The sequence below is a fragment of the Macaca mulatta genome, chromosome 10 (assembly GCF_049350105.2).
Source record: "Macaca mulatta isolate MMU2019108-1 chromosome 10, T2T-MMU8v2.0, whole genome shotgun sequence".
Classification (NCBI taxonomy): domain Eukaryota; kingdom Metazoa; phylum Chordata; class Mammalia; order Primates; family Cercopithecidae; genus Macaca; species Macaca mulatta.
Window position 1 is genome coordinate 27,801,596 of NC_133415.1, and position 22,874 is coordinate 27,824,469.

Here is a 22,874-nt window from a genome sequence, read left to right on the forward strand (position 1 = left end):
TGCAGATTGCCTGAGGTCAGGAGTGCGTGACCAGCCTGACCAACATGGTGAAACTCTGTCTCTATCAAAAATACAAAAAAATTAGCCAAGCGTGGTGGTGGGCGCCTGTAGTCCCAGCTACTGAAGAGGCTGGGGCAGAAGAATGGCGCGAACCCGGGAGGCAGAGCTTGCAGTGAGCTGAGATCACACCACTGCACTCCAGCCTGGGCGAGAGAGCGAGACTGTCTCAGAAAAATAAAATAAAAAAAGAAAAAGTCTAGAACTTAAGTGATGAATATCAACTTAGAGAACAAAACCAAAGCCAAAGTTTTGAAGATAGGAAATAGTGTGATACTATCTTTTGTGGGAAGGAACTATTGGCTTCTCCAAAAATTAGAGAACTGGGGAGAAAGAAACCTCATCTCAGAATCTGTGACTGGGTTGGAACTGGAGGCTGGAAATATGCTCAAGGTCAAACATTCCTCCTCCCTTCAAAGGAGTCTGGAGTTTTACCAGTGAGCCCAGTGTGAATATTCACTCCGCCATCTACCCCAGGAGATTCCTTTAAACCAGGAGCGCACAGTGAGGACAGAAACATGAATGTGCACTAACAAGTCCTGAAAGTTCAGAGGGTGATTCTCGATTTCCCCTTGGCACACAGCAGAAGAACTGTGTCTCTAGGTTCCAGGAAATGCCTGTGAGAGAGCTGTGTCCCCCAGAGTCCCTTCATCACAGATGACACCCAGTGCTTAAGCCTACACCCTTCTGCATAATCCCTAGGAGGGCTGACTAATCCAAACCAAAGGCTCTCATGTTCCACAGGCAGAAAAGAGCAGGTGGACTGCAAAGAGAATCTCTCATGAACGTGGCACCCCCATAGCCCATAGAGACAGTTCTTACCATGATGCCAAGAAACTCTGGAAACAACAAGCCAGACCTCACACATATTTCCATTTTCTTTCTGATTTCATACCCCCTCTTTCAGCCCCTCCTCACAAGCAGCAGGGATAACCTGGAGGCTCCTGGGAACCTTTTCCCATTGGGTTTTTCCTGGCACGTAGTTCCCTACCTGGATAAGTCTCCTCGTCACTTATGCTCTCCAGCGTCAAGTCTTTAGAAAGAAAAACACCAGGATAAGTCATTAGACAGAGTGACTCACCCGCTCCTCCTACTTTAGCTGAAGCTGATTGATGGGCTATTCTCCCACCCCCCGCTGCTTCATACATGATCCCCTCATCTTTCTTCTGGGTTGACAAACTGCCCTACAGCTTCTCGGGCCAGAGTTCTTTTTTTTTTTTTTTTTTTTTTGAGACTGAGTCTGGCTCTGTCGCCCAGGCTGGAGTGCAGTGGCCGGACCTCAGCTCACTGCAAGCTCCGCCTCCCGGGTTTACGCCATTCTTCTGCCTCAGCCTCCCGAGTAGCTGGGACTACAGGCGCCACCACCTCGCCCGGCTAGTTTTTTGTATTTTTTTTTTTTAGTAGAGACGGGGTTTCACCATGTTCACCAGGATGGTCTCGATCTCCTGACCTCGTGATCCACCCGTCTCAGCCTCCCAAAGTGCTGGGATTACAGGCTTGAGCCACCGCGCCCGGCCTCGGGCCAGAGTTCTATACTGGCAGAATCACTTTCATGAGAACCCCAAGCCTCTTTCCCAGCAGGAACCCAGAATCAGGTTTCTATACACTGATGCTAGCAAGTTTTTCCCTCAGGAAGTGAGTTATTTCATGGTACATACCATTTTCATTCCAAGCTGTTCCCTGCAATTATATAAAAGAAAACGTCGTGAGAATCAGATTCTGCTGTGCGCTTCACACAGATCTGTTATTCTCTGGACAACGATAAAAAACCAGAAGGTGGTACAGCGATTGAACAATAGGTCAAAGTCCCCAAAGCCTAGCACAGAGGATAGCTATAGAAAAACAATACCTTAATTCACAGAATTTACCTTTAATTTTATATTCAAATGCACAATGCTTAATCCAAGGAGGAAAAGTGGTATTGTGGAAAATGCCTCAGTATTCCAGTTGATACTGGATGCTGTCATTGAAAAGCACCCTAGTGGACCATGTATCAGTTGGGAAGACACGCCTACTGAATTCCAGCCCCACAAAGAGAATAGTGTACAGTGTACATAATGTGCACTGCCAGATTTTCATATCAAAATTAACTGAGAAGTAAAGAATCAGGAAAACAACACTGCTGTAAAAGACCAAAAAGGGGAGTCTTACCTGGACATCATTATTATCATCATCATCTTCTTTTTCTTCTTCTTCATCTTTGCGTTGTGGTGAGCCTCTTAAAAACAGGCCATCCTCAGGACAAACTGGAAGGACACAGAGGAAAGATCAGTGCACTGGTGGTTGGTGACTGTGAGTCACTCAGGGAGCTTTGCTGGATGTGGTGTATGGAGGTGGTTGACAAGCGTGAACTGAGTTGATGCTGGGCTATTCCCCTGAGTGGGAGAGGGATGGCAGAGAAGGGGAGCAGGAAAGACACGAGACATGAAGGCGTCGGCCTCGTACTAGAGGCATCAGGCAGCAACACAAAACATACAACCCCAAATGGATCTAAAATGCATACTGAGGGTCAGTGGAAGAGTCCTTTCTCCCTCTCAAATGTTTTGAAACTCTTCAAAACAAACAGCATTTTCTTAACATATTCAAGACCACGTCAGTACACTAGGATCTAATTATGCTGATACCACATTTAGCATCTGTTTTAAAGGATTTATTACTTGATTAAAAGCCAATGTTATGGTGAAATGGACTCAATTTTACCCAAATTACTCTATTCTATTAATCGCACATTCTTTTTCATAGAGATCATTTAAAAATTCAATGTTAAAATGCTGCAATTAAAAATAGTCATGATTTCCTCTTTGTAAGTCTTCTTCTGGAACCACTTCTACACACCCTTTTGGACCCCTGTGATCAGGCGCTCCAGCAGCTCCTGTGTGACGACTCTCCCTGAGGAGATTCCCTAAAAATCAGGCTTCCTTCAAACAGGCCAAACTCACACAGCCTGCTCTACCTACACCAGTGAAGCTGAGAGACGTGACTCTGAACACTTTCTGCCATGAGGATAAGCTTCCAGGTTCAAATACACCTTATCTACTGAAATGAGGAAATGTATACCAATAGAAATGAATGAATTCATGAAAAAATGTTCATGAGTACGGGGGTGATTTTTGGTTAACTAGCTTACATAAAAATTATTTTTTTGGCTGAGCACTCTGGCTCACACCTGTAATTCCAGCAGTTTGGGGCTGAGGTGGGTGGATGACCTGATGTCAAGAGTTCACGACCAGCCTGGCCAACATGGTGAAACCCTGTCTCTATCAAAAATACAAAAAAATTAGCCAAGCGTGGTGGTGGGCGCCCGTAGTCCCAGCTACTCGGGAGGCTGAGGCAGAAGAATGGCGCGAACCCGGGAGGCAGAGCTTGCAGTGAGCTGAGATCACACCACTGCACTCCAGCCTGGGCGAGAGAGCGAGACTTTGTCTCAGAAAAAAAAAATAAAAAAAGAAAAAGTCTAGAACTTAAGTGATGAATATCAACTTAGAGAACAAAACCAAAGCCAAAGTTTTGAAGATAGGAAATAGTGTGATACTATCTTTTGTGGGAAGGAACTATTGGCTTCTCCAAAAATTAGAGAACTGAGGAGAAAGAAACCTCATCTCAGAATCTGTGACTGGGTTGGAACTGCAGGCTGGAAATATGCTCAAGGTCAAACATTCCTCCTCCCTTCAAAGGAGACTGGAGTTTTACCAGTGAGCCCAGAGTGAATATTCAGTCCGCCATCTACCCCAGGAGATTCCTTTAAACCAGGAGCGCACAGTGAGGACAGAAACATGAATGTGCACTAACGAGTCCTGAAAGCTCAGAGGGTGATTCTCGATTTCCCCTTGGCACACAGCAGAAGAACTGTGTCTCTAGGTTCCAGGAAATGCCTTTGAGAGAGCTGTGTCCCCCAGAGTCCCTTCATCACAGATGACACCCAGTGCTTAAGCCTACACCCTTCTGCACAATCCCTAGGAGTGCTGACTAATCCAAACCAAAGGCTCTCATGTTCCACAGGCAGAAAAGAGCAGGTGGACTGCAAAGACAATCTCTCATGAACGCAGCACCCCCAAAGCCCATAGAGACAGTTCCTACCATGATGCCAAGAAACTGAAAACAATAAGCCAGACCTCACACATATTTCCATTTTCTTTCTGATTTCATACCCCCTCCTTCAGCCCCTCCTCACAAGCAGCAGGGATAACCTGGAGGCTCCTGGGAACCTTTTCCCATTGGGTTTTTCCTGGCACGTAGTTCCCTACCTGGATGAGTCTCCTCGTCACTTATACTCTCCAGCGTCAAGTCTTTAGAAAGAAAAACACCAGGATAAGTCATTAGACAGAGTGACTCGCCCGCTCCTCCTACTTTAGCTGAAGCTGATTGATGGGCTATTCTCCCACCCCCCGCTGCTTCATACATGATCCCCTCATCTTTCTTCTGGGTTGACAAACCTCCCTACAGCTCCTCTGGCCGGAGTTCTATACTGGCAAAATCACTTTCATGACAACCCCAAGCCTCTTTCCCAGCAGGAACCCAGAATCAGGTTTCTATACACTGAAGCTAGCAAGTTTTTCCCTCAGGAAGTGAGTTATTTCATGGTACATACCGTTTTCATTCCAAGCTGTTATCTGCAATTATATAAAAGAAAACATCGTGAGAATCAGATTCTGCTGTGTGCTTCACACAGATCTGTTATTCTCTAGACAACAATAAAAAACCAGAAGGCAGTACAGCGATTGAACAATAGGTCAAAGTCCTCAAAGCCTAGCACAGAGGATAGCTTAGAAAAACAATACCTTAATTCACAGAATTTACCTTTAATTTTATATTCAAATGCACAATGCTTAATCCAAGGAGGAAAAGTGGTGTGGAAAATGCCTCGGTATTCCAGTTGATACTGGATGCTGTCATTGAAAAGCACCCTAGCGGACCATGTATCAGTTGGGAAGACACGCCTACTGAATTCCAGCCCCACAAAGAGAATAGTGTACAGTGTACATAATGTGCACTGCCAGATTTTCATATCAAAATTAACTGAGAAGTAAAGAATCAGGAAAACAACACTGCTGTAAAAGACCAAAAAGGGGAGTCTTACCTGGACATCATTATTATCATCATCATCTTCTTTTTCTTCTTCTTCATCTTTGCGTTGTGGTGAGCCTCTTAAAAACAGGCCATCCTCAGGACAAACTGGAAGGACACAGAGGAAAGATCAGTGCACTGGTGGTTGGTGACTGTGAGTCACTCAGGGAGCTTTGCTGGATGTGGTGTATGGAGGTGGTTGACAAGCGTGAACTGAGTTGATGCTGGGCTATTCCCCTGAGTGGGAGAGGGATGGCAGAGAAGGGGAGCAGGAAAGACACGAGACATGAAGGCGTCGGCCTCGTACTAGAGGCATCAGGCAGCAACACAAAACATACAACCCCAAATGGATCTAAAATGCATACTGAGGGTCAATGGAAGAGTCCTTTCTCCTGCTCAAATGTTTTGAAACTCTTCAAAACAAACAGCATTTTCTTAACATATTCAAGACCACGTCAGTACACTAGGATCTAATTATGCTGATACCACATTTAGCATCTGTTTTAAAGGATTTATTACTTGATTAAAAGCCAATGTTATGGTGAAATGGACTCAATTTTACCCAAATTACTCTATTCTATTAATCACACATTCTTTTTCATAGAGGTCATTTAAAAAATTAAGTTTTAAAATGCTACAATTAAAAATAGTCATGATTTCCTCTTTGTAAGTCTTCTTCTGGAACCACTTCTACACACCCTTTTGGACCCCTGTGATCAGGCGCTCCAGCAGCTCCTGTGTGACTCTCCCTGAGGAGATTCCCTAAAAATCAGGCTTCCTTCAAACAGGCCAAACTCACACAGCCTGCTCTATGTACACCAGTGAAGCTGAGAGACGTGACTCTGAACACTTTCTGCCATGAGGATAAGCTTCCAGGTTCAAATACACCTTATCTACTGAAATGAGGAAATGTATACCAATAGAAATGAATGAATTCATGAAAAAATGTTCATGAGTACGGGGGTGATTTTTGGTTAACTAGCTTACATAAAAATTATTTTTTTGGCTGAGCACTCTGGCTCACACCTGTAATTCCAGCAGTTTGGGGCTGAGGTGGGTGGATGACCTGATGTCAAGAGTTCACGACCAGCCTGGCCAACATGGTGAAACCCTGTCTCTATCAAAAATACAAAAAAATTAGCCAAGCGTGGTGGTGGGCGCCCGTAGTCCCAGCTACTCGGGAGGCTGAGGCAGAAGAATGGCGCGAACCCGGGAGGCAGAGCTTGCAGTGAGCTGAGATCACACCACTGCACTCCAGCCTGGGCGAGAGAGCGAGACTTTGTCTCAGAAAAAAAAAATAAAAAAAGAAAAAGTCTAGAACTTAAGTGATATCAACTTAGAGAACAAAACCAAAGCCAAAGTTTTGAAGATAGGAAATAGTGTGATACTATCTTTTGTGGGAAGGAACTATTGGCTTCTCCAAAAATTAGAGAACTGGGGAGAAAGAAACCTCATCTCAGAATCTGTGACTGGGTTGGAACTGGAGGTTGGAAATGTGCTCAAGGTCAAACATTCCTCCTCCCTTCAAAGGAGACTGGAGTTTTACCAGTGAGCCCAGCGTGAATATTCAGTCTGCCATCCACCCCAGGAGATTCCTTTAAACCAGGAGCGCACAGTGAGGACAGACACATGAACATGCACTAACAAGTCCTGAAAGTTCAGAGGGTGATTCTTGATTTCCCCTTGGCACACAGCAGAAGAACTGTTTCTCTAGGCTCCAGGAAATGCCTGTGAGAGAGCTGTGTCCCCCAGAGTCCCTTCATCACAGATGACACCCAGTGCTTAAGCCTACACCCTTCTGCACAATCCCTAGGAGTGCTGACTAATCCAAACCAAAGGCTCTCATGTTCCACAGGCAGAAAAGAGCAGGTGGACTGCAAAGACAATCTCTCATGAACGCAGCACCCCCAAAGCCCATAGAGACAGTTCCTACCATGATGCCAAGAAACTGAAAACAATAAGCCAGACCTCACACATATTTCCATTTTCTTTCTGATTTCATACCCCCTCCTTCAGCCCCTCCTCACAAGCAGCAGGGATAACCTGGAGGCTCCTGGGAACCTTTTCCCATTGGGTTTTTCCTGGCACGTAGTTCCCTACCTGGATGAGTCTCCTCGTCACTTATACTCTCCAGCGTCAAGTCTTTAGAAAGAAAAACACCAGGATAAGTCATTAGATAGAGTGACTCGCCCGCTCCTCCTACTTTAGCTGAAGCTGATTGATGGGCTATTCTCCCACCCCCCGCTGCTTCATACATGATCCCCTCATCTTTCTTCTGGGTTGACAAACCTCCCTACAGCTCCTCTGGCCAGAGTTCTATACTGGCAAAATCACTTTCATGAGAACCCCAAGCCTCTTTCCCAGCAGGAACCCAGAATCAGGTTTCTATACACTGAAGCTAGCAAGTTTTTCCCTCAGGAAGTGAGTTATTTCATGGTACATACCGTTTTCATTCCAAGCTGTTATCTGCAATTATATAAAAGAAAACATCGTGAGAATCAGATTCTGCTGTGTGCTTCACACATATCTGTTATTCTCTGGACAACGATAAAAAACCAGAAGGCAGTACAGCGATTGAACAATAGGTCAAAGTCCCCAAAGCCTAGCACAGAGGATAGCTATAGAAAAACAATACCTTAATTCACAGAATTTACCTTTAATTTTATATTCAAATGCACAATGCTTAATCCAAGGAGGAAAAGTGGTATTGTGGAAAATGCCTCGGTATTCCAGTTGATACTGGATGCTGTCATTGAAAAGCACCCTAGCGGACCATGTATCAGTTGGGAAGACACGCCTACTGAATTCCAGCCCCACAAAGAGAATAGTGTACAGTGTACATAATGTGCACTGCCAGATTTTCATATCAAAATTAACTGAGAAGTAAAGAATCAGGAAAACAACACTGCTGTAAAAGACCAAAAAGGGGAGTCTTACCTGGACATCATTATTATCATCATCATCTTCTTTTTCTTCTTCTTCATCTTTGCGTTGTGGTGAGCCTCTTAAAAACAGGCCATCCTCAGGACAAACTGGAAGGACACAGAGGAAAGATCAGTGCACTGGTGGTTGGTGACTGTGAGTCACTCAGGGAGCTTTGCTGGATGTGGTGTATGGAGGTGGTTGACAAGCGTGAACTGAGTTGATGCTGGGCTATTCCCCTGAGTGGGAGAGGGATGGCAGAGAAGGGGAGCAGGAAAGACACGAGACATGAAGGCGTCGGCCTCGTACTAGAGGCATCAGGCAGCAACACAAAACATACAACCCCAAATGGATCTAAAATGCATACTGAGGGTCAATGGAAGAGTCCTTTCTCCTGCTCAAATGTTTTGAAACTCTTCAAAACAAACAGCATTTTCTTAACATATTCAAGACCACGTCAGTACACTAGGATCTAATTATGCTGATACCACATTTAGCATCTGTTTTAAAGGATTTATTACTTGATTAAAAGCCAATTTTATGGTGAAATGGACTCAATTTTACCCAAATTACTCTATTCTACTAATCGCACATTCTTTTTCATAGAGATCATTTAAAAATTCAATGTTAAAATGCTGCAATTAAAAATAGTCATGATTTCCTCTTTGTAAGTCTTCTTCTGGAACCACTTCTACACACCCTTTTGGACCCCTGTGATCAGGCGCTCCAGCAGCTCCTGTGTGACTCTCCCTGAGGAGATTCCCTAAAAATCAGGCTTCCTTCAAACAGGCCAAGCTCACACAGCCTGCTCTACCTACACCAGTGAAGCTGAGAGACGTGACTCTGAACACTTTCTGCCATGAGGATAAGCTTCCAGGTTCAAATACACATTATCTACTGAAATGAGGAAATGTATACCAATAGAAATGAATGAATTCATGAAAAAATGTTCATGAGTACGGGGGTGATTTTTGGTTAACTAGCTTACGTAAAAATTATTTTTTTGGCTGAGCACTCTGGCTCACACCTGTAATTCCAGCAGTTTAGGAGGCTGAGGTGGGCGGATGACCTGATGTCAAGAGTTCACGACCAGCCTGGCCAACATGGTGAAACCCTGTCTCTACTAAAAATACAAAAAATTGGCCAGGCATGCTGGTGAGCACCTGTAATCCCAGCTACTCAGGAGGTTGAGGCAGGAGAATCCCTTGAATCTGGGAGGCAGAGGTTGCAGTGAACCAAGATCTCGCCATTGCACTCCAGCCTGGGCAAGAAGAGCGAAACTCCATCTCTCTCCATCTCTCTCTCTCTCTCTCTCTCTCTCTCTCTCTTCATATATATATATATATATATATATATATATATATATATATATATATATATGATGCCTATTCATTCAGACATACTAAATATTGGTATAAGGAATCATAAATTTTTATCAGTCATGTTAAATCTAACTTATCAGCTATCAACATGAAGATCCTAGGAAGTAAAGAAGGTACAAATAAGTGGAAAGGCATCCTGTATTCATGGATAGGAAGACCAAACCTGACTAACACACAATACTACACACATGATCTACAGACTCACGACAATTACTATCAAACTGGTAACAGCCATCTGTGCAGAAATGGAAAAGACAATCCTACTATTTTAATGAATTTTATGTGCTTCAAGTAACCATGATGATGTTTAAAAAGAAATAGTGTTAGAGAATACACATTCATGAGATTGAAATCCACACATACAAAAAAATGCAGAAATTCAGACAGCATGGTTCTAGCGAGGGGGCACCCATAAGTTAAGTTTCACAGATATAGAGAGCCCAGAATTGAATGCACACATATACGGTAAACTGATCTTCAACAAAGGTGTCAAAAATACACAATGGGGAAAGGACAGCCTCTTCCACAAATGATGATAAAACTGCATATTCTCATTCAAATAAAGACATAGAATGCTGACAGTGTGCTCAAGGTTATGCTTCTCTCTCCATTTCCAAGACACTGGAGCTTTTGCAGTGAGCCCAGAGTGCATTTTCATTCTGTCCTTCATGTCCAGGAAGAGCTCTTGATACCAGAGGTAAGCAGGAAAAACAGACGAATGAGTGTGCTGCCAGGAAACCTAACAGTTTATAAGGTGAGGATTAATTTCTCCTATGCATCTGGGCACACCACAGAAAAATTTTGTCTCCAGCATTAAGTAACTGCCTGTGACAGAACTCTGTCCTAAACCAAAGGTTTTGAGATTTTGCAGTGGCAGAGGCAGAAAACAGCAGGTGTTTTAGAAAGATCATCTTTAAACGATAAAGTAAGAAGAGGTGATTGAAAACACAGGATACTCAAAAGCTCATAAACATGACACTTCTCACCATGATGACATTAAACTCCGAAAATAACAAAGTTCACTTATATTACCTTTTCTTTTTCTCTTTCTACACCCTCCCTAGCCCTGCCAAGTAGCAGGTATAACATGAAGGTTCCTGGAAATGCTGTTTTATTAGATCCCACCTGCAATCTTCTTACCTACCTGGAAAGGCATCCTCTTCCCTGCTGAGATTCTCCAGAATCCACTCTTTAGAGCCACCAACATCAGGATAAGTCAGTGAGAGGGGCACTCACTTCTCCTACTCCAGGTGAAGACACACTGGCTCACACAAAATCTCCTGGTTGGTCCTCTGGGTTCACACACATTTCTACAGCCCCTCTGCTCATAGCTATACGCTTACAAAATCATTTGCTCTCGCCGCACCCTCAATATTTTTACCCAGATTAAGGTTTCTATATGTTAAAGCCAGAAAGTTTGTTTCTCAGAAAGTGAGTTAGTTCAAGGTACGTACCCTGGTCAGACAATGGTAAAATCTGCAATGAGACAAAAGAAGATGCCATGAGGATTAGATCAATTCTGCTGCACCCCTTACACAGATCTGTTAGTCTCTTGATGACTTCACAAAACTACTTGCGAAACACTGGTGAGTCAAGGTCAAAGGCCAAACATTCTAGCATAGAGGACACGTGTGGAAAAGACAAGAGCTTTTCCCACAGAATTTCTCTGAAGGTGATTTAAGTTGGTAAATGTACACGGCCTAATCCAAGGAGAAAAACTGGTGTGGAGGAAAATTCCTCTGCATTACAGTTGATGATGGATGCTGTCCTTCAAAACCATCCTAGTGTGTCATGTATTCGATGAAAAGAAACTCAGACTGAACTCCATTCTCACAAAGAGAATTGTGTATGTTGTACATAATGTGCCTTGTCATATTTTTATATCAAAATTAATTGAGAAGGAAAGAAATCAGGTGAAGGAAATAATGTATACAGTGGTCCATTTCTAACACAAAGTGTCTTGTACCGGTTTAGGTCAGCAAAGGACAGAAGAAATAGGATATGCCAGGCTCCTGCTTGGATGGGCAATGCCTGCTTGTTGGCCCCACCTCCTCCCCACTTAGTTGCCCTCACTTCAACCAAAGAAGATGAAGATAAAAGTTTACTAGACTGCAAAATAGCTCGCTTTGTCTGTTCTTATCAGCCTGCCCAGCTACAGCTGACTAGGACGGCAATGCATTGTGGGCTGCAACAAAATGCAGTAAGACAACCCTAGAAAAATACCTAAACCCCCTCCCCAAAAGTCAATAGGCAACACCTGGGAAGATTGTGACCCCATAGTACTCAGCCTATGAGGAACCAGGGGAGGGACCTGCACACTAGGGGATAAATTGCTTGTGGAAACTGTGCTGGGTGTGTCTGCCCATAAGATACTGGATCTTGAAACACTGTCATGAAAAGTCTCACTTTTGGCCAGGCAGGGTGGCTCACGCCTGTAATCCCAGCACTTTGGGAAGCTGAGGTGGGCAGATTACTGAGGTCAGGAGTTCGAGACCAGCCTGGCCAACATGCTGAAACACCATCTCTACTAAGAATACAAAAATTAGCTAGGCATGGGGACACATGCCTGTAATCCCAGCTACTCAGGAGGCTGAGGCAGGACAATTCATTGAGCCCAGGAGATGGAGCCGAGATTGCACCACTGCACTGCAGCCTGGCCAACTGAACCAGACTCTTTCTTAAAAAAAAAAAAAAAAGAAAAAGAAAAAGGAAAAAAAGGAAAGAAAATCTCACTTTTTCTATTTTTCAGCTCCCTGAGTCCATTCTTTGGGTTTGGACTAGTGAATTTGTTTCTCACATCAGAAAACCAACATTTTCTTAGAAGACAAAGAAAGGTGGTCTTACCTCAATGATATAATCATCCTCATCCCAATCATCAGCCTCACTTGGTGGTGGGCATACTAAATTCAGGTTTTCCTCAGAAGAACCTGGAAGGACACAGAGGAAATATCAGTGTCCTGGGTGTTTGTGACTGTGAGTTACTCAGGGAGCTTTGCTGGATGTGGTATATGGAGGTGGTTGATTAACAACCATGGACTGAGTTGATGCTGGGCTATTCCCCTAGTGGAAGAGGGATGGCAGACAAGGGGAGCAGGAAAGACATGAGACATGGAGGCCTTGGCCTTGTACTAGAGGCATCATGCAGCAACACAAAACAGTCAACCCCAAATGGAACTAAAGCACACACGAAGGATCAATGGAAGAGTGCCTTCCTCCCTCTCAAATGTTTTGAAACTCTTCTAAACAAACAGCTTTTTTTTTTTTTTTTTTGAGACGGAGTCTCACTCTGTCGCCCAGGCTGGAGTGCAGTCGTGCGATCTCCACTCACTGCAAGCTCTGCCTCCCGGGTTCATGCCATTCTCCTGCCTCAGCCTCCCGAGTAGCTGGGACTACAGGCGTCCGCCACCATGCCTGGCTAATTTTTTGTATTTTTAGTAGAGACAGGGTTTCACCATGTTAGCCAGGATGGTCTGGATCTCCTGACCTCGTGATTCACCCACCTTGGCCTCCCAAAGTGCTGGGATTATAGGCGTGAGCCAATAGAGATCATTAAAAAAATATATTAAAATGCTACAATTTAAAATAGTCATGATTTCCTCCTTGTAAGTCTTCTTCTGGAACCATGGTGTGTGCACACAACCTTTTGGACCCCTGTGATCAGGGGCTTCAGCAACTCTGTGTCATTCTCCCTCAGGAGATTCCCTGAAGATCAGGCTTTATTCAAACAGGCCAAGCTCACCGACCCTGTGCAACCTACACCAGTGAAGCTGAGAGACGTGACTCTGAACACTTTCTGCCATTAGGATAAGTTTCCAGGTTCAAATATACATGATCTACTGAAATAAGGAAATGTATACTAATGAACAAATTCATGAAAAAAGGTCCATGAGTACGGGGCTGATTTTTGGTTAACGAGTTTACATAAATTTTTTTATTTGATGCCTATTCATTCAGACATACAAAATATTGGTATAACAAATCACAAATTTGGTCGGGAGGGGTGACTCATGCCTGTAATCCCAGCATGTTGGGAGGCTGAGGCAGGCGGATCACAAGGTCAAGAGATTGAGACCATCCTGGCCAACATGGTAAAACCACGCCTCTACTAGAAATACAAAAATCAGCTGGGTGTGGTGGCATGCACTTGTAGTCTCAGCTACTCGGGATGATAAGGCAGGAGAATCACTTGAACCGTGGAGGTGGAGGTGGCAGTGAGCGGAGATCACATCACTGCACCCCAGTATAGTGACAGAGTGAGACTCCGTCTCAAAAAAAAAAAAAAGAAAGAAAAAAAAAGAACTCACAAATTTATATCGATCATGTTAAATCTAACTAATCAGCTGTCAACATAAAGATTCTAGTAAGTAAAGAACATACAAATAAGTTGAAAGGCTTCCCATATTCATGGATCGAAAGAGTAAACCTAACACATAATACACACATGATCTACAGACTCACAAAAACTGCTAGCAAACTGACAACAGCCATCTGTGCAGAAATGGAAAATTAATCCTAAGACTTTAATGGATTTTTATGTGCCTCAAATAACCATGGTAATGTTGAAAAAGAATTGTGTTGCAGGAAGCACATTCATGAGACTGAAATCTACAAAAAAACAGAGAAATTCAGACAGCCTGCTTCTAGTGTGGGGGCACACATAAGTATCACAGATATAGAATCGAAAGCCCAGAATTAAATGCACACACAGAGTCAGCTGATCTTCAACAAAGATGCCAAGAATACACAATGGGGAAAGGAAAGCCTCTTCCACAAATGATGGTAAAACTGCATATTCTCATTCACATGAAGAAATGGAATGCTGACAGTGTGCTCAAGGTTCTGCTTCTTCCTGCATTTCCAACACACTGGAGCTTTTGCAGTGAGCCCAGAGTGAATTTTCATTCTGTCCTCCATGCCCAGGGAGATGGCTTGATACCAGAGATAAACAGCAAGGACAGACAAAGGAATGTGTGGTCATGAAACTTAACAGTTCGTAAGGTGAGGATCAATTTCTCCTAAGCATTTGGGCACACTGCAGAATAATTTTATATCCAGGATGAAGTAACTGCCTGTGGTAGAACTGTGTCCCAAACCACAGGCTCTGAGATTTTGTAGTGGCAGAGACAGAAAAGAGCAGGTGTTCTCAGAAAAATCATCTTTAAATAATAAAGCAAGAAGAGGTGATCGAAAACACAGGATACGCAAAAGCCCATAAACATAACACTTCCCACCATGATGACATTAAACTTTGAAAAGAACAAATGTGGCTTATATTTACTATTTTTTTTTTTCTCTTTCTACACCCTACCTCAGCCTCCCAAGCAGCAGGCATAACATGAAGGTTCCTGGAAATGCTGTTTTATTAGACCCCACCTGAAACCTTACCTACCTGGAAAGGCATCCTCTTCCCTGATGAGATTCTCCAGAATCCACTCTTTAGAGCCACCAACATCAGGATAAGTCAGTGAGAGCTGCACTCACGTCTCCTACTCCAGGTGAAGACACACTGACTCACACAAAATCTCCTGGTTGGTCCTCTGGGTTCACACACATTTCTACAGCCCCTCTACTCACAGCTATACACTTGCAAAATCATTTGCTCTCACCAGATCCCCAATAGTTTTTAACAGGAACCCAGATTAAGGTTTCTGTATATTAAAGCCAACAAGTTTGTTTCTCAGAAAGTGAGTTAATTCAAGGTACGTACCCTGGATGGGTGATGGTAAAATCTGCAACGAGAGAAAAGAAGATGCTATGAGGATCAGATCAATTCTGCTACACCCCTTACACAGACCTGTTAGTTTCTTCATGACTTCAGAAAACTAGTTGTAAAACAGTGGCTGAGTCCATGTCAAAGACAAAGCATTCTAGCATAGAGGACATGTGTGGAAAATACAAGAGCTTTTCCCACAGAATTTCTTTGAAGTTGATTTAGATTGGTAAATTAGTACAATGCGTAATTCAAAGAGGAAAACTGGCGTGGAGGAAAATCCCTCTGCATTACAGTTGATGATGGATGCTGTCATTTAAAAACATCCTAGTGTGTCATGTATTAGATGGGAAGACGTTCCCACTGAACTCCACCCCAAGAAGGACTATTGTGTATGTTGTACATAATGTGCCTCATCATATTCTTATATCAACATTAATTGAGAAGGAAAGAAATCAGGTGAAGGAAATAATATATACAGTGGTCCATCTTTAAGGCAAAGTGCCTTGAACATGTTTAGGTCAGCAAAGGACAGAAGAAACACTAGGCTCCTGGTTGGATAGGCAATGCCGGCTTGTTGGCTCCCCGCTTCCACCCCACTTAGTTGTCCTCATTTTAACAAAGAAGTTTAGTCTAAGTTGAAAGTTTACTAGCCTGCAAAATAGCTCTTTGTCTGTTCTTATCAGCCTACCCAGCTACTTAGGTCATAAGTCAAATACTTGAAGAGCCCCTGAGCTGACTAGGATAGCAATGCATTGTGGATTGCTTGTTGAAACTGTGCTGGGTGTGTCTGCCCATCAGACACCCGATCTTGCAAGACCATCATTAAAAGTCTCACTTTCTCTGTTCTGCAGGCCTCTGAGTCCATTCTTTGGGTGTGGATGGGTGAGTTTGTTTCTCACATCAGGAAAGTTGCATTTCCTTAGAAGGCAAAGAAAGGGGGTCTTACCTGGGCATCATCATTGTCTTCCTCATTTGGTGGTAGAGATTTTAAACTCAGGCTGTCCTCAGGGGAACCTAAAAGGACACAGAGTTAATGTCAGTGCCCTGGTGGTTGGAGACTGTGAGTCCCTCAGGGAGCTTTGCTGGATGCGGCATATGGAGCGTGGGACTGAAGATTCTGAGACCATCTCAGAGAAACAACTATGTTCAAGTGGTGAGCATGAGGGAGTCTCACCAGATACCTCGCATCTTAGTCAGTGCCTGGACCTAATAAGACTCTGCATTCCCAAGTCAAAGATCAAGGCTTTGATGTTTGCTGTGACATAGACAAGACAAACTGGTCTTTTGGAAAGATAACCATTAAACACCAGAGCAAGAAAAAAATGGTTACAAACACAGCACACAAAGCCCATGGACATAAATTGTCTCATCTCTATCTTATTAAAATACAAAAGGAACATGTCAGGCTTCTACACATATTTCCTTTCGTTCTGTCTTCATTGCTCTTTTCCTACATTCCAAAGCAACAGGTGTCACCCAACTGCTCCCAGAGATCCTCCTAGAGTATCATTCTCTACCTGCAGATCTGCCTCACTGCAGCTGCCCTCATGGATGGGGTCCACTGGCCAATTTTTAGAGACAAAAACTCCACAAGAACTTATTCCAGAGAGCAACTCGCCCACCCTCCTACTCCAGGTGAGGCCACACTGGGTTACAAGAGATCACTCTCCCCTTCCCTTGGTGTTGTCAGACTCTCCCTGGGCTCTGGGGAGTCAGAGGTCTCTAGAAACGCATCGCTCACACTTGCCAACTTTCGAGTGAGAAAGAGGAACTGAAGGAACCACGTTTCAACTTTTTTCTTCCACTGGCCCATTATAGGTCTCACCTCCAATCTCACAGCCCTGAGATTCCCACTTTGATGTGCATGCTTTGAGTTAGAGGAGTTCAATAATCGATCCCTCAGCCAGGCTCACAGCAGATGTGAAAGAGCATTCTGTTGGGCCATTGCACGGTGGCTGTTGTGATGAGGTTCTTTTTTTTTTTTTTTTTAATTTTTTGAGACAGAGGATCACTCTTGCTGCCCAGGCTGGAGTACAATGGCATGAACTCGGCTCACTGCAACCTCTGCCTCCCGGGTTCAGCTCCTGCCTGTTTCCCGAGTAGCTGGGATTACAGGCACGCACCACCACACACAGCTAATTTTTGCATTTTTAGTAGAGATGGGGTTTCACCATGTTGGCCAGGCTGGTCTCACCATGTTGGCCAGGCTGGTGGGTGATTCACCCGCCCTGGCCTCCCAAAGTGCTGGAATTACAGGTGTGAGCCACCATGCCAGGCCCTGAACTTTTACTTGTAAATACTTAAATGTATTTAAATATAAAGAGGCACATATATGACTGATAACCACACTAGACAGCACAGGAAATCCAGACACGAGGAAGACATGACCCCCTCCCCTGGTGTTTTCTTGTGAAATGGTTTACAGCTGTGCTCCCACCATACATTTATGGTTACTTCCTGGGCAAGTGCACAAGGGCCAGTCACTGTGTGGGGCTGGGGATATGACAACGAGGACAACATCCAGATCCAGAGGGATTCCAGCAGGGGGCGCATGTGCACACAGGGGAAGACCGTGCCCCTGCACTCCCTGTCTAGACACCATCAGAGAAGCAGGAGCCGAGGGGCAGGGGCACCTCACTGTCCTCAGGAGCTCAACCTCATCTCCAGGGACCCTGACTCAGAAGCTGGGGCAGGCTCCAGGATTGGTGTAGGGCTCAACAGGCTGGACAGGTTGAGAAGGGAACATTTCCACATGTGCGCTAGATCCCAGCCCAGGGCTGACCTAGAACTCACCCCAGGGATGTGTTCACTACAATGCCCATGAGGCCTAACATGTTCTCCCCAGGACTGAGCTCTGGGGTAAGGACTAATGAGGAAGACACAGTCACTGCCCTGGCAGGAAACACCCATAGCCAGGGTTCCTCTATCCACCCTGTGGGAAGATACAACGCAGACAGAGTTTGACACTGAAGATTCCAAACATTCTATAAAATAACTGGAAACTGACGTGTTCTGGATTCCACAGAAGAGTTGCAAGGATGAGCTGGACTCTGGAATCAGTCCCCATCCCTTTGCTGAGCTCCTGATGCACTGGAACTCATGTCCTTCCCCACCTCCCCTGCTACTCAGGAGTGCTGCAGCTACAGGCCCAGTGCTAGGGGGTCTGTCCAGTTGAAACACATGTCAGCCAGGCATGGTGGCTCACACCTGTAATCCCACCACTTTGGTAGGCCGAGGTGGGCGCATCTCCTGATATCAGGAGTTCGAGACCAGCCTGGCCAACATGGAGAAACCCCGTCTGTACTACAAATACAAAACTTAGCTGGGCATGGTGTCGTATCCCTGTAATTCCAGCTACTCAGCAGGCTGAGGCAGGAGAATCACTTGAACTTGGGAGGTGGACGTTGCAGTGAACTGAGATCACACCACTGCACTACCCCAGCCTGGGCAACAGAGTGAGATTCCATCTCAAAAAAACAAAAAACAAAAAACAAAAAACCACACATTTGTGGCCAGACAACCCTTGGCCATTAGTGTCTCCTCAAGGACCATTCCTCAAGTGGCTTCCAGAAGAGCTGAAAAAGAAAAACTCATCTGTCCCAGCCCCAGGAAGATCAGGCCTGGGACCTGTCTGTGTCTGTCCTGACTTGTGTCCTGTCTGCTCTGTGTCAGAGAAGTGGGGACCTGATTCCTGTTCTGCCTCCTCACCAATTTCTGCTGGTGTCACTGTCATCATCGCACAGAGATGGAGGAGACAAGAGAAAGCAATGAAACTCCATTCTTGAGGCATTCAGGATGACGTCCACACCATGCTCTCGGCACACAGGAAGACCAGGTCCTGCTCACTCCTACTCAGAAGGGGTCTCAGAGATATGTGTACTAACCCTGTTAGACATTTCTCCTCTGCTCTTCTCTTTTTTCCTTTTTTTTGAGATGGAGTCTTGCTCAGTCACTCCGGCTGGAGTGCAATGGCTGGATCTCAGCTGACTGCAACCTCCGCCTCTTGGGTTCAAGTGATTCTCCGTGTCAGTCTCCCGAGTAGCTGGGATTACAGGTACCCGCCACTACACCCAGCTAATTTTTGTATTTTCAGTAGAGACAGGGTTTCACCAGGTTGGTCAGGCTGGTCTCGAACTCCTAACCTCAGGCAATCCACTCACCTCGACCTCCCAAAGTGCTGGGATGACAGGTATGAGCCACCACACCCAGCCCATGCCTTCCGTTTCTTTACACTGTGTGTGCGTCCACTGAGTCAGTGGCTGCTGATGCTCGCCCCAGCCCCCGACAGTGGGACAGTCCACCATGGGGATCAGTACCTGGTGAGTGCTGAGCCTCACTCACCTAGCTGTGCAGGAGGTCTCCAGTGAGGGTGATGGGCACCAGGCTGATAATAATGTTGTCCTGAGTTCTGATGTGGCACTGGCCCTTGTCTGTCTGCTATGGATTGGAGCATCTCTTTTTATTTATTTCTTTATTTTTCTGAGACAGAGTCTCACTCTGTCACCCAGGCTGGAGTGTACAGTGGCTCAATCTCGGCTCACTGCAACCTCCACCTCCCAGGTTCAAGTGATTCTCCAGCCTCAGCCTCCCAAATAGCTGGGATTACAGGTATGGGCCACTATGCCCGCTAATTTTTGTATTTTTAGTAGAGACAGGCTTTCACCACATTAGCCAGGCTGGTCTCAAACTCCTGACCTCAGGTGATCTGCTGCCTTGGCCTCCCAAAGTGCTGGGATTACAGGCATGAACCACCATGCCCAGCCATGGATTGGAGCATTTCTAAGGCTTGAGGTAGTCCTGTTATTAAATACAATGCAGTATCTTCCTGATCTTCCCTGCTTTGACCAAGTGTTGAGGAATGAGCCCAGCACTGACAGATGTTGACCTGCACTGTTCTATGTGAACCCTTACACTTCTCAGAATCTGTGAACTGACCAGAAGCCTGTGGGCTTTCTATGTGTATTTCACAGTAATGTCCATGCCAACGTCTGTTGTTCCGTGTACCTTTGCTACCCAGGGTTATGTGACCACTGGGGCCCCATTTGATGATGGGCAAAGTTTGGCAGCTTATAGGTCACACAGTTCCAGGTGTACACATAGGTGCTGGAGCTCCCTGGTGTGGGGTCCTGTCACCAAGCCTGAGTGATGACACAGTTGAGTAATACAGACCATCAACACTGGGACCCATTTCTGGGTTCACTTTTGCCTCCTCCATTCAGGAGGTCAGAATCTGGGTTCACTCCTTTCTGCACTCTCTCCAGCTAAGGAGTAGGGATATTAAACTGACCTTCAGGTACAGCTGTGGTGAGGGAGGAAAGAGGTCATTTATGTAAAGTGTATGGTGGTGCTGAAGTTTTGCTTCCTTTTTATTAGAAAACATGACTCTGGAGGCTGAGGTGAGAGGACCACATAGGCCAGGAATTCAAGAAAAGTGACACTTGTACTGTGCTGGGCATGCAGGGCCACAATTTTTGGGGAAAACACACATTTACAAACACACTCACACTCACTATGCATGGATTCACCCCTAGCTACCTCCCAACCCTCCTGCACACAAACCCACACCATTTAAATGATACGGCTGTTTCCAGGGTCTCCAGTGGATGATCACAGTTCTTCACTGAGCCATCTGCTCCTCACACTGCACTCCAGGTCCTCACTCTTATCAAGAACCGGAAGCCAGGCAGGCTCTCCAGACAAAAACAGGCAAGAGAGTCCCCCGCGACCCATCACTTAGATTTGTCATCAGCAAGGGAGTGGTCTTAGAATACGAATAGTGTTAGAGAGGGGAACAACACACACTAGGGCCTGTCAGGGGACAGGTGAAGGGAGAGCATCTGGATAAACAGCTAACGCACGCAGGGCTTCATACCTAGGTGATGGACTGACAGGTGCAGCAAACCACCATGGCACACTTTTACCCATGTAACAAAACTGTACATCCTCACATGTATCTCAGAACTTAAAAAAAAATTAAATTACAGGCTGGGCGTGGTGGTTCATGCCTGTAATCCCAGCACTTTGGGAGGCTGAGGTGGGTGGATCACGAGGTCAGGAGATAGACACCGTCCTGGCTACCATGGTGAAACCCCATCTCTACTAAAAATACAAAAAATTAGCCGGGTGTGGTGGCTTGCACGTGTAGTCCCTACTCCGGAGGCTGAGGCTAGAGAATTGCTTGAACCCAGGAGGCAGAGGTTGCAGTGAGCTCAGTGAGCTGAGATCGCACCACTGCACTCCAGCCTGAGCAACAGAGTGAGATTCCATATAAATAAATAATTAATTAATTAAAAAAAATAATAAGCTACCTTAAGGGATGGAAGAAACAATCTGACTCTTACCTGGTTCCTCCATTTAGGTACCAAACTGACTGGATAGGTAAGGCTAGAGAATGGGACGGGGACTCCAAAATTGGGGTTTTGAAATTTCATTGAGAAGAGGGCTCTCCCTTTTCTAGATCAAAAAAGCCTCAACGACAAACACAAGAGGCAGAGTCAGCCTTTGCCCCCATGTCCCAGGTCTGGGAGAGCTGGCTATGGGCAGAAGGGAGCTGGAAGCTGAGGATGTCTCTGGGGATGCGGCTATGGGAAGGGGGTGAGGGTGGCCACAGGTGTGCCAGAGAGTAAACGACATCCATGGCTTTTTTACCTGTGAGCATCTTTTGGTTGCTGATGTGCCGCAGGTCGTGGCCCTCCGTGGCTCCCACATCCAGCTTGCCAGGCTCTACAGTAGTGGATTCTGATGTTGCAGCAGCCACAGCCTCGTAAGTATCAGATTCATAACAGGGTTCCTCCTCTCCCCTGCAGCAGCCACAGGTGGATTCGATACAACAGGTCAGTATACACCCCATCGGGCACCCACACTCCACTCCTGCCTGAGCCTTTGATGAAACTGAAACGGTGCTGCCCTAGTAGCCAAACTACTGAGGCTGGCACAGCACTTGTAGAAGCAGCCTGATCCCAGGCAGATCTGGGGCCTCAGCCCTTACTCTGAAAACACTTCCTAAAGTGGCTGGTCTATGATGTCGGGGACCTGCTGTCTTCTCTGAAAAATAAATGAACACAACAAGCGCCGAGAGGCACAAAAACTGCTGGGACACAGCACAGTCGGAGCTCCTCCTCCTCCTCCTCCTAGCTACCGACTGAGGGCTGCTGGCCCTGGCTGATGCCTATAACCCACAAAGGTTCCTATGTCACCTGGTTACCAAGAAACAGCCAGGCCAGGCTAGTGACTCACAATGTCCAGCCCGACAGCCCCACCCAAGGCCTCACAATGCCCATCCCTGCTGCTGCCCATCTTGTGGCCACCCTGCCCCTCTGTGCTGACTGCACTACTCAGGCTTTTATTCACCCCGGGCTGCCTGAGCTTTCCAGTCCTGAGAAAAGTGCAGGGTGGTTGGAAGTCACCCTTGGCGAGAAACTCAATAGAAAACCCTGGTACAGCCGGGAGCGGTGGCTCACGCCTGTAATCCTAGCATTTTGGGAGGCTGAGGGGGGTGGATCACCCGAGGTCAGGAATTCGAGACCAGCCTGGCCAACATGGTGAAATCCCACCTCTACTAAAAATACAAAACATTAGCTCAGCGTGGTGGCGGGCACCTGCTATCCTAGCTACACAGGAGGCTGAGGCAGGATAACTGCTTGAATCCAGGAGGCAGAGGTTGCACAGTGAGCCAAGATTGCACCATTGCACTCCAGCCTGGGTGACAAGGGTGTCTCAGAAAAAAAAAAAAAAGA

At 45.6% G+C, this 22,874-nt stretch overlaps 1 protein-coding gene and 1 pseudogene across 2 annotated transcripts in view; both read right to left on the minus strand.

The window, feature by feature from the left end:
- Positions 1 to 22,874, minus strand: part of LOC100424995 (beta-glucuronidase-like) — a 433,296-nt pseudogene that overhangs the window by 383,243 nt on the left and 27,179 nt on the right. The window lies entirely within an intron of this gene.
- Positions 1 to 22,874, minus strand: part of LOC114670533 (uncharacterized) — a 30,294-nt gene that overhangs the window by 3,503 nt on the left and 3,917 nt on the right. The window contains exons 3-16 of the mRNA XM_077950383.1: positions 21,787 to 21,938; positions 16,085 to 16,152; positions 15,133 to 15,154; positions 12,270 to 12,352; positions 10,880 to 10,901; positions 8,059 to 8,153; positions 7,566 to 7,587; positions 7,222 to 7,263; positions 5,135 to 5,229; positions 4,646 to 4,667; positions 4,302 to 4,343; positions 2,209 to 2,303; positions 1,716 to 1,737; positions 1,049 to 1,090 (exon numbers count right to left, since the gene is read on the minus strand). Of these exons, the coding sequence (XP_077806509.1) occupies positions 1,049 to 1,090; positions 1,716 to 1,737; positions 2,209 to 2,303; positions 4,302 to 4,343; positions 4,646 to 4,667; positions 5,135 to 5,229; positions 7,222 to 7,263; positions 7,566 to 7,587; positions 8,059 to 8,153; positions 10,880 to 10,901; positions 12,270 to 12,352; positions 15,133 to 15,154; positions 16,085 to 16,152; positions 21,787 to 21,938 (824 nt within the window). The remainder of the gene's footprint in view (positions 1 to 1,048; positions 1,091 to 1,715; positions 1,738 to 2,208; positions 2,304 to 4,301; positions 4,344 to 4,645; positions 4,668 to 5,134; positions 5,230 to 7,221; positions 7,264 to 7,565; positions 7,588 to 8,058; positions 8,154 to 10,879; positions 10,902 to 12,269; positions 12,353 to 15,132; positions 15,155 to 16,084; positions 16,153 to 21,786; positions 21,939 to 22,874) is intronic.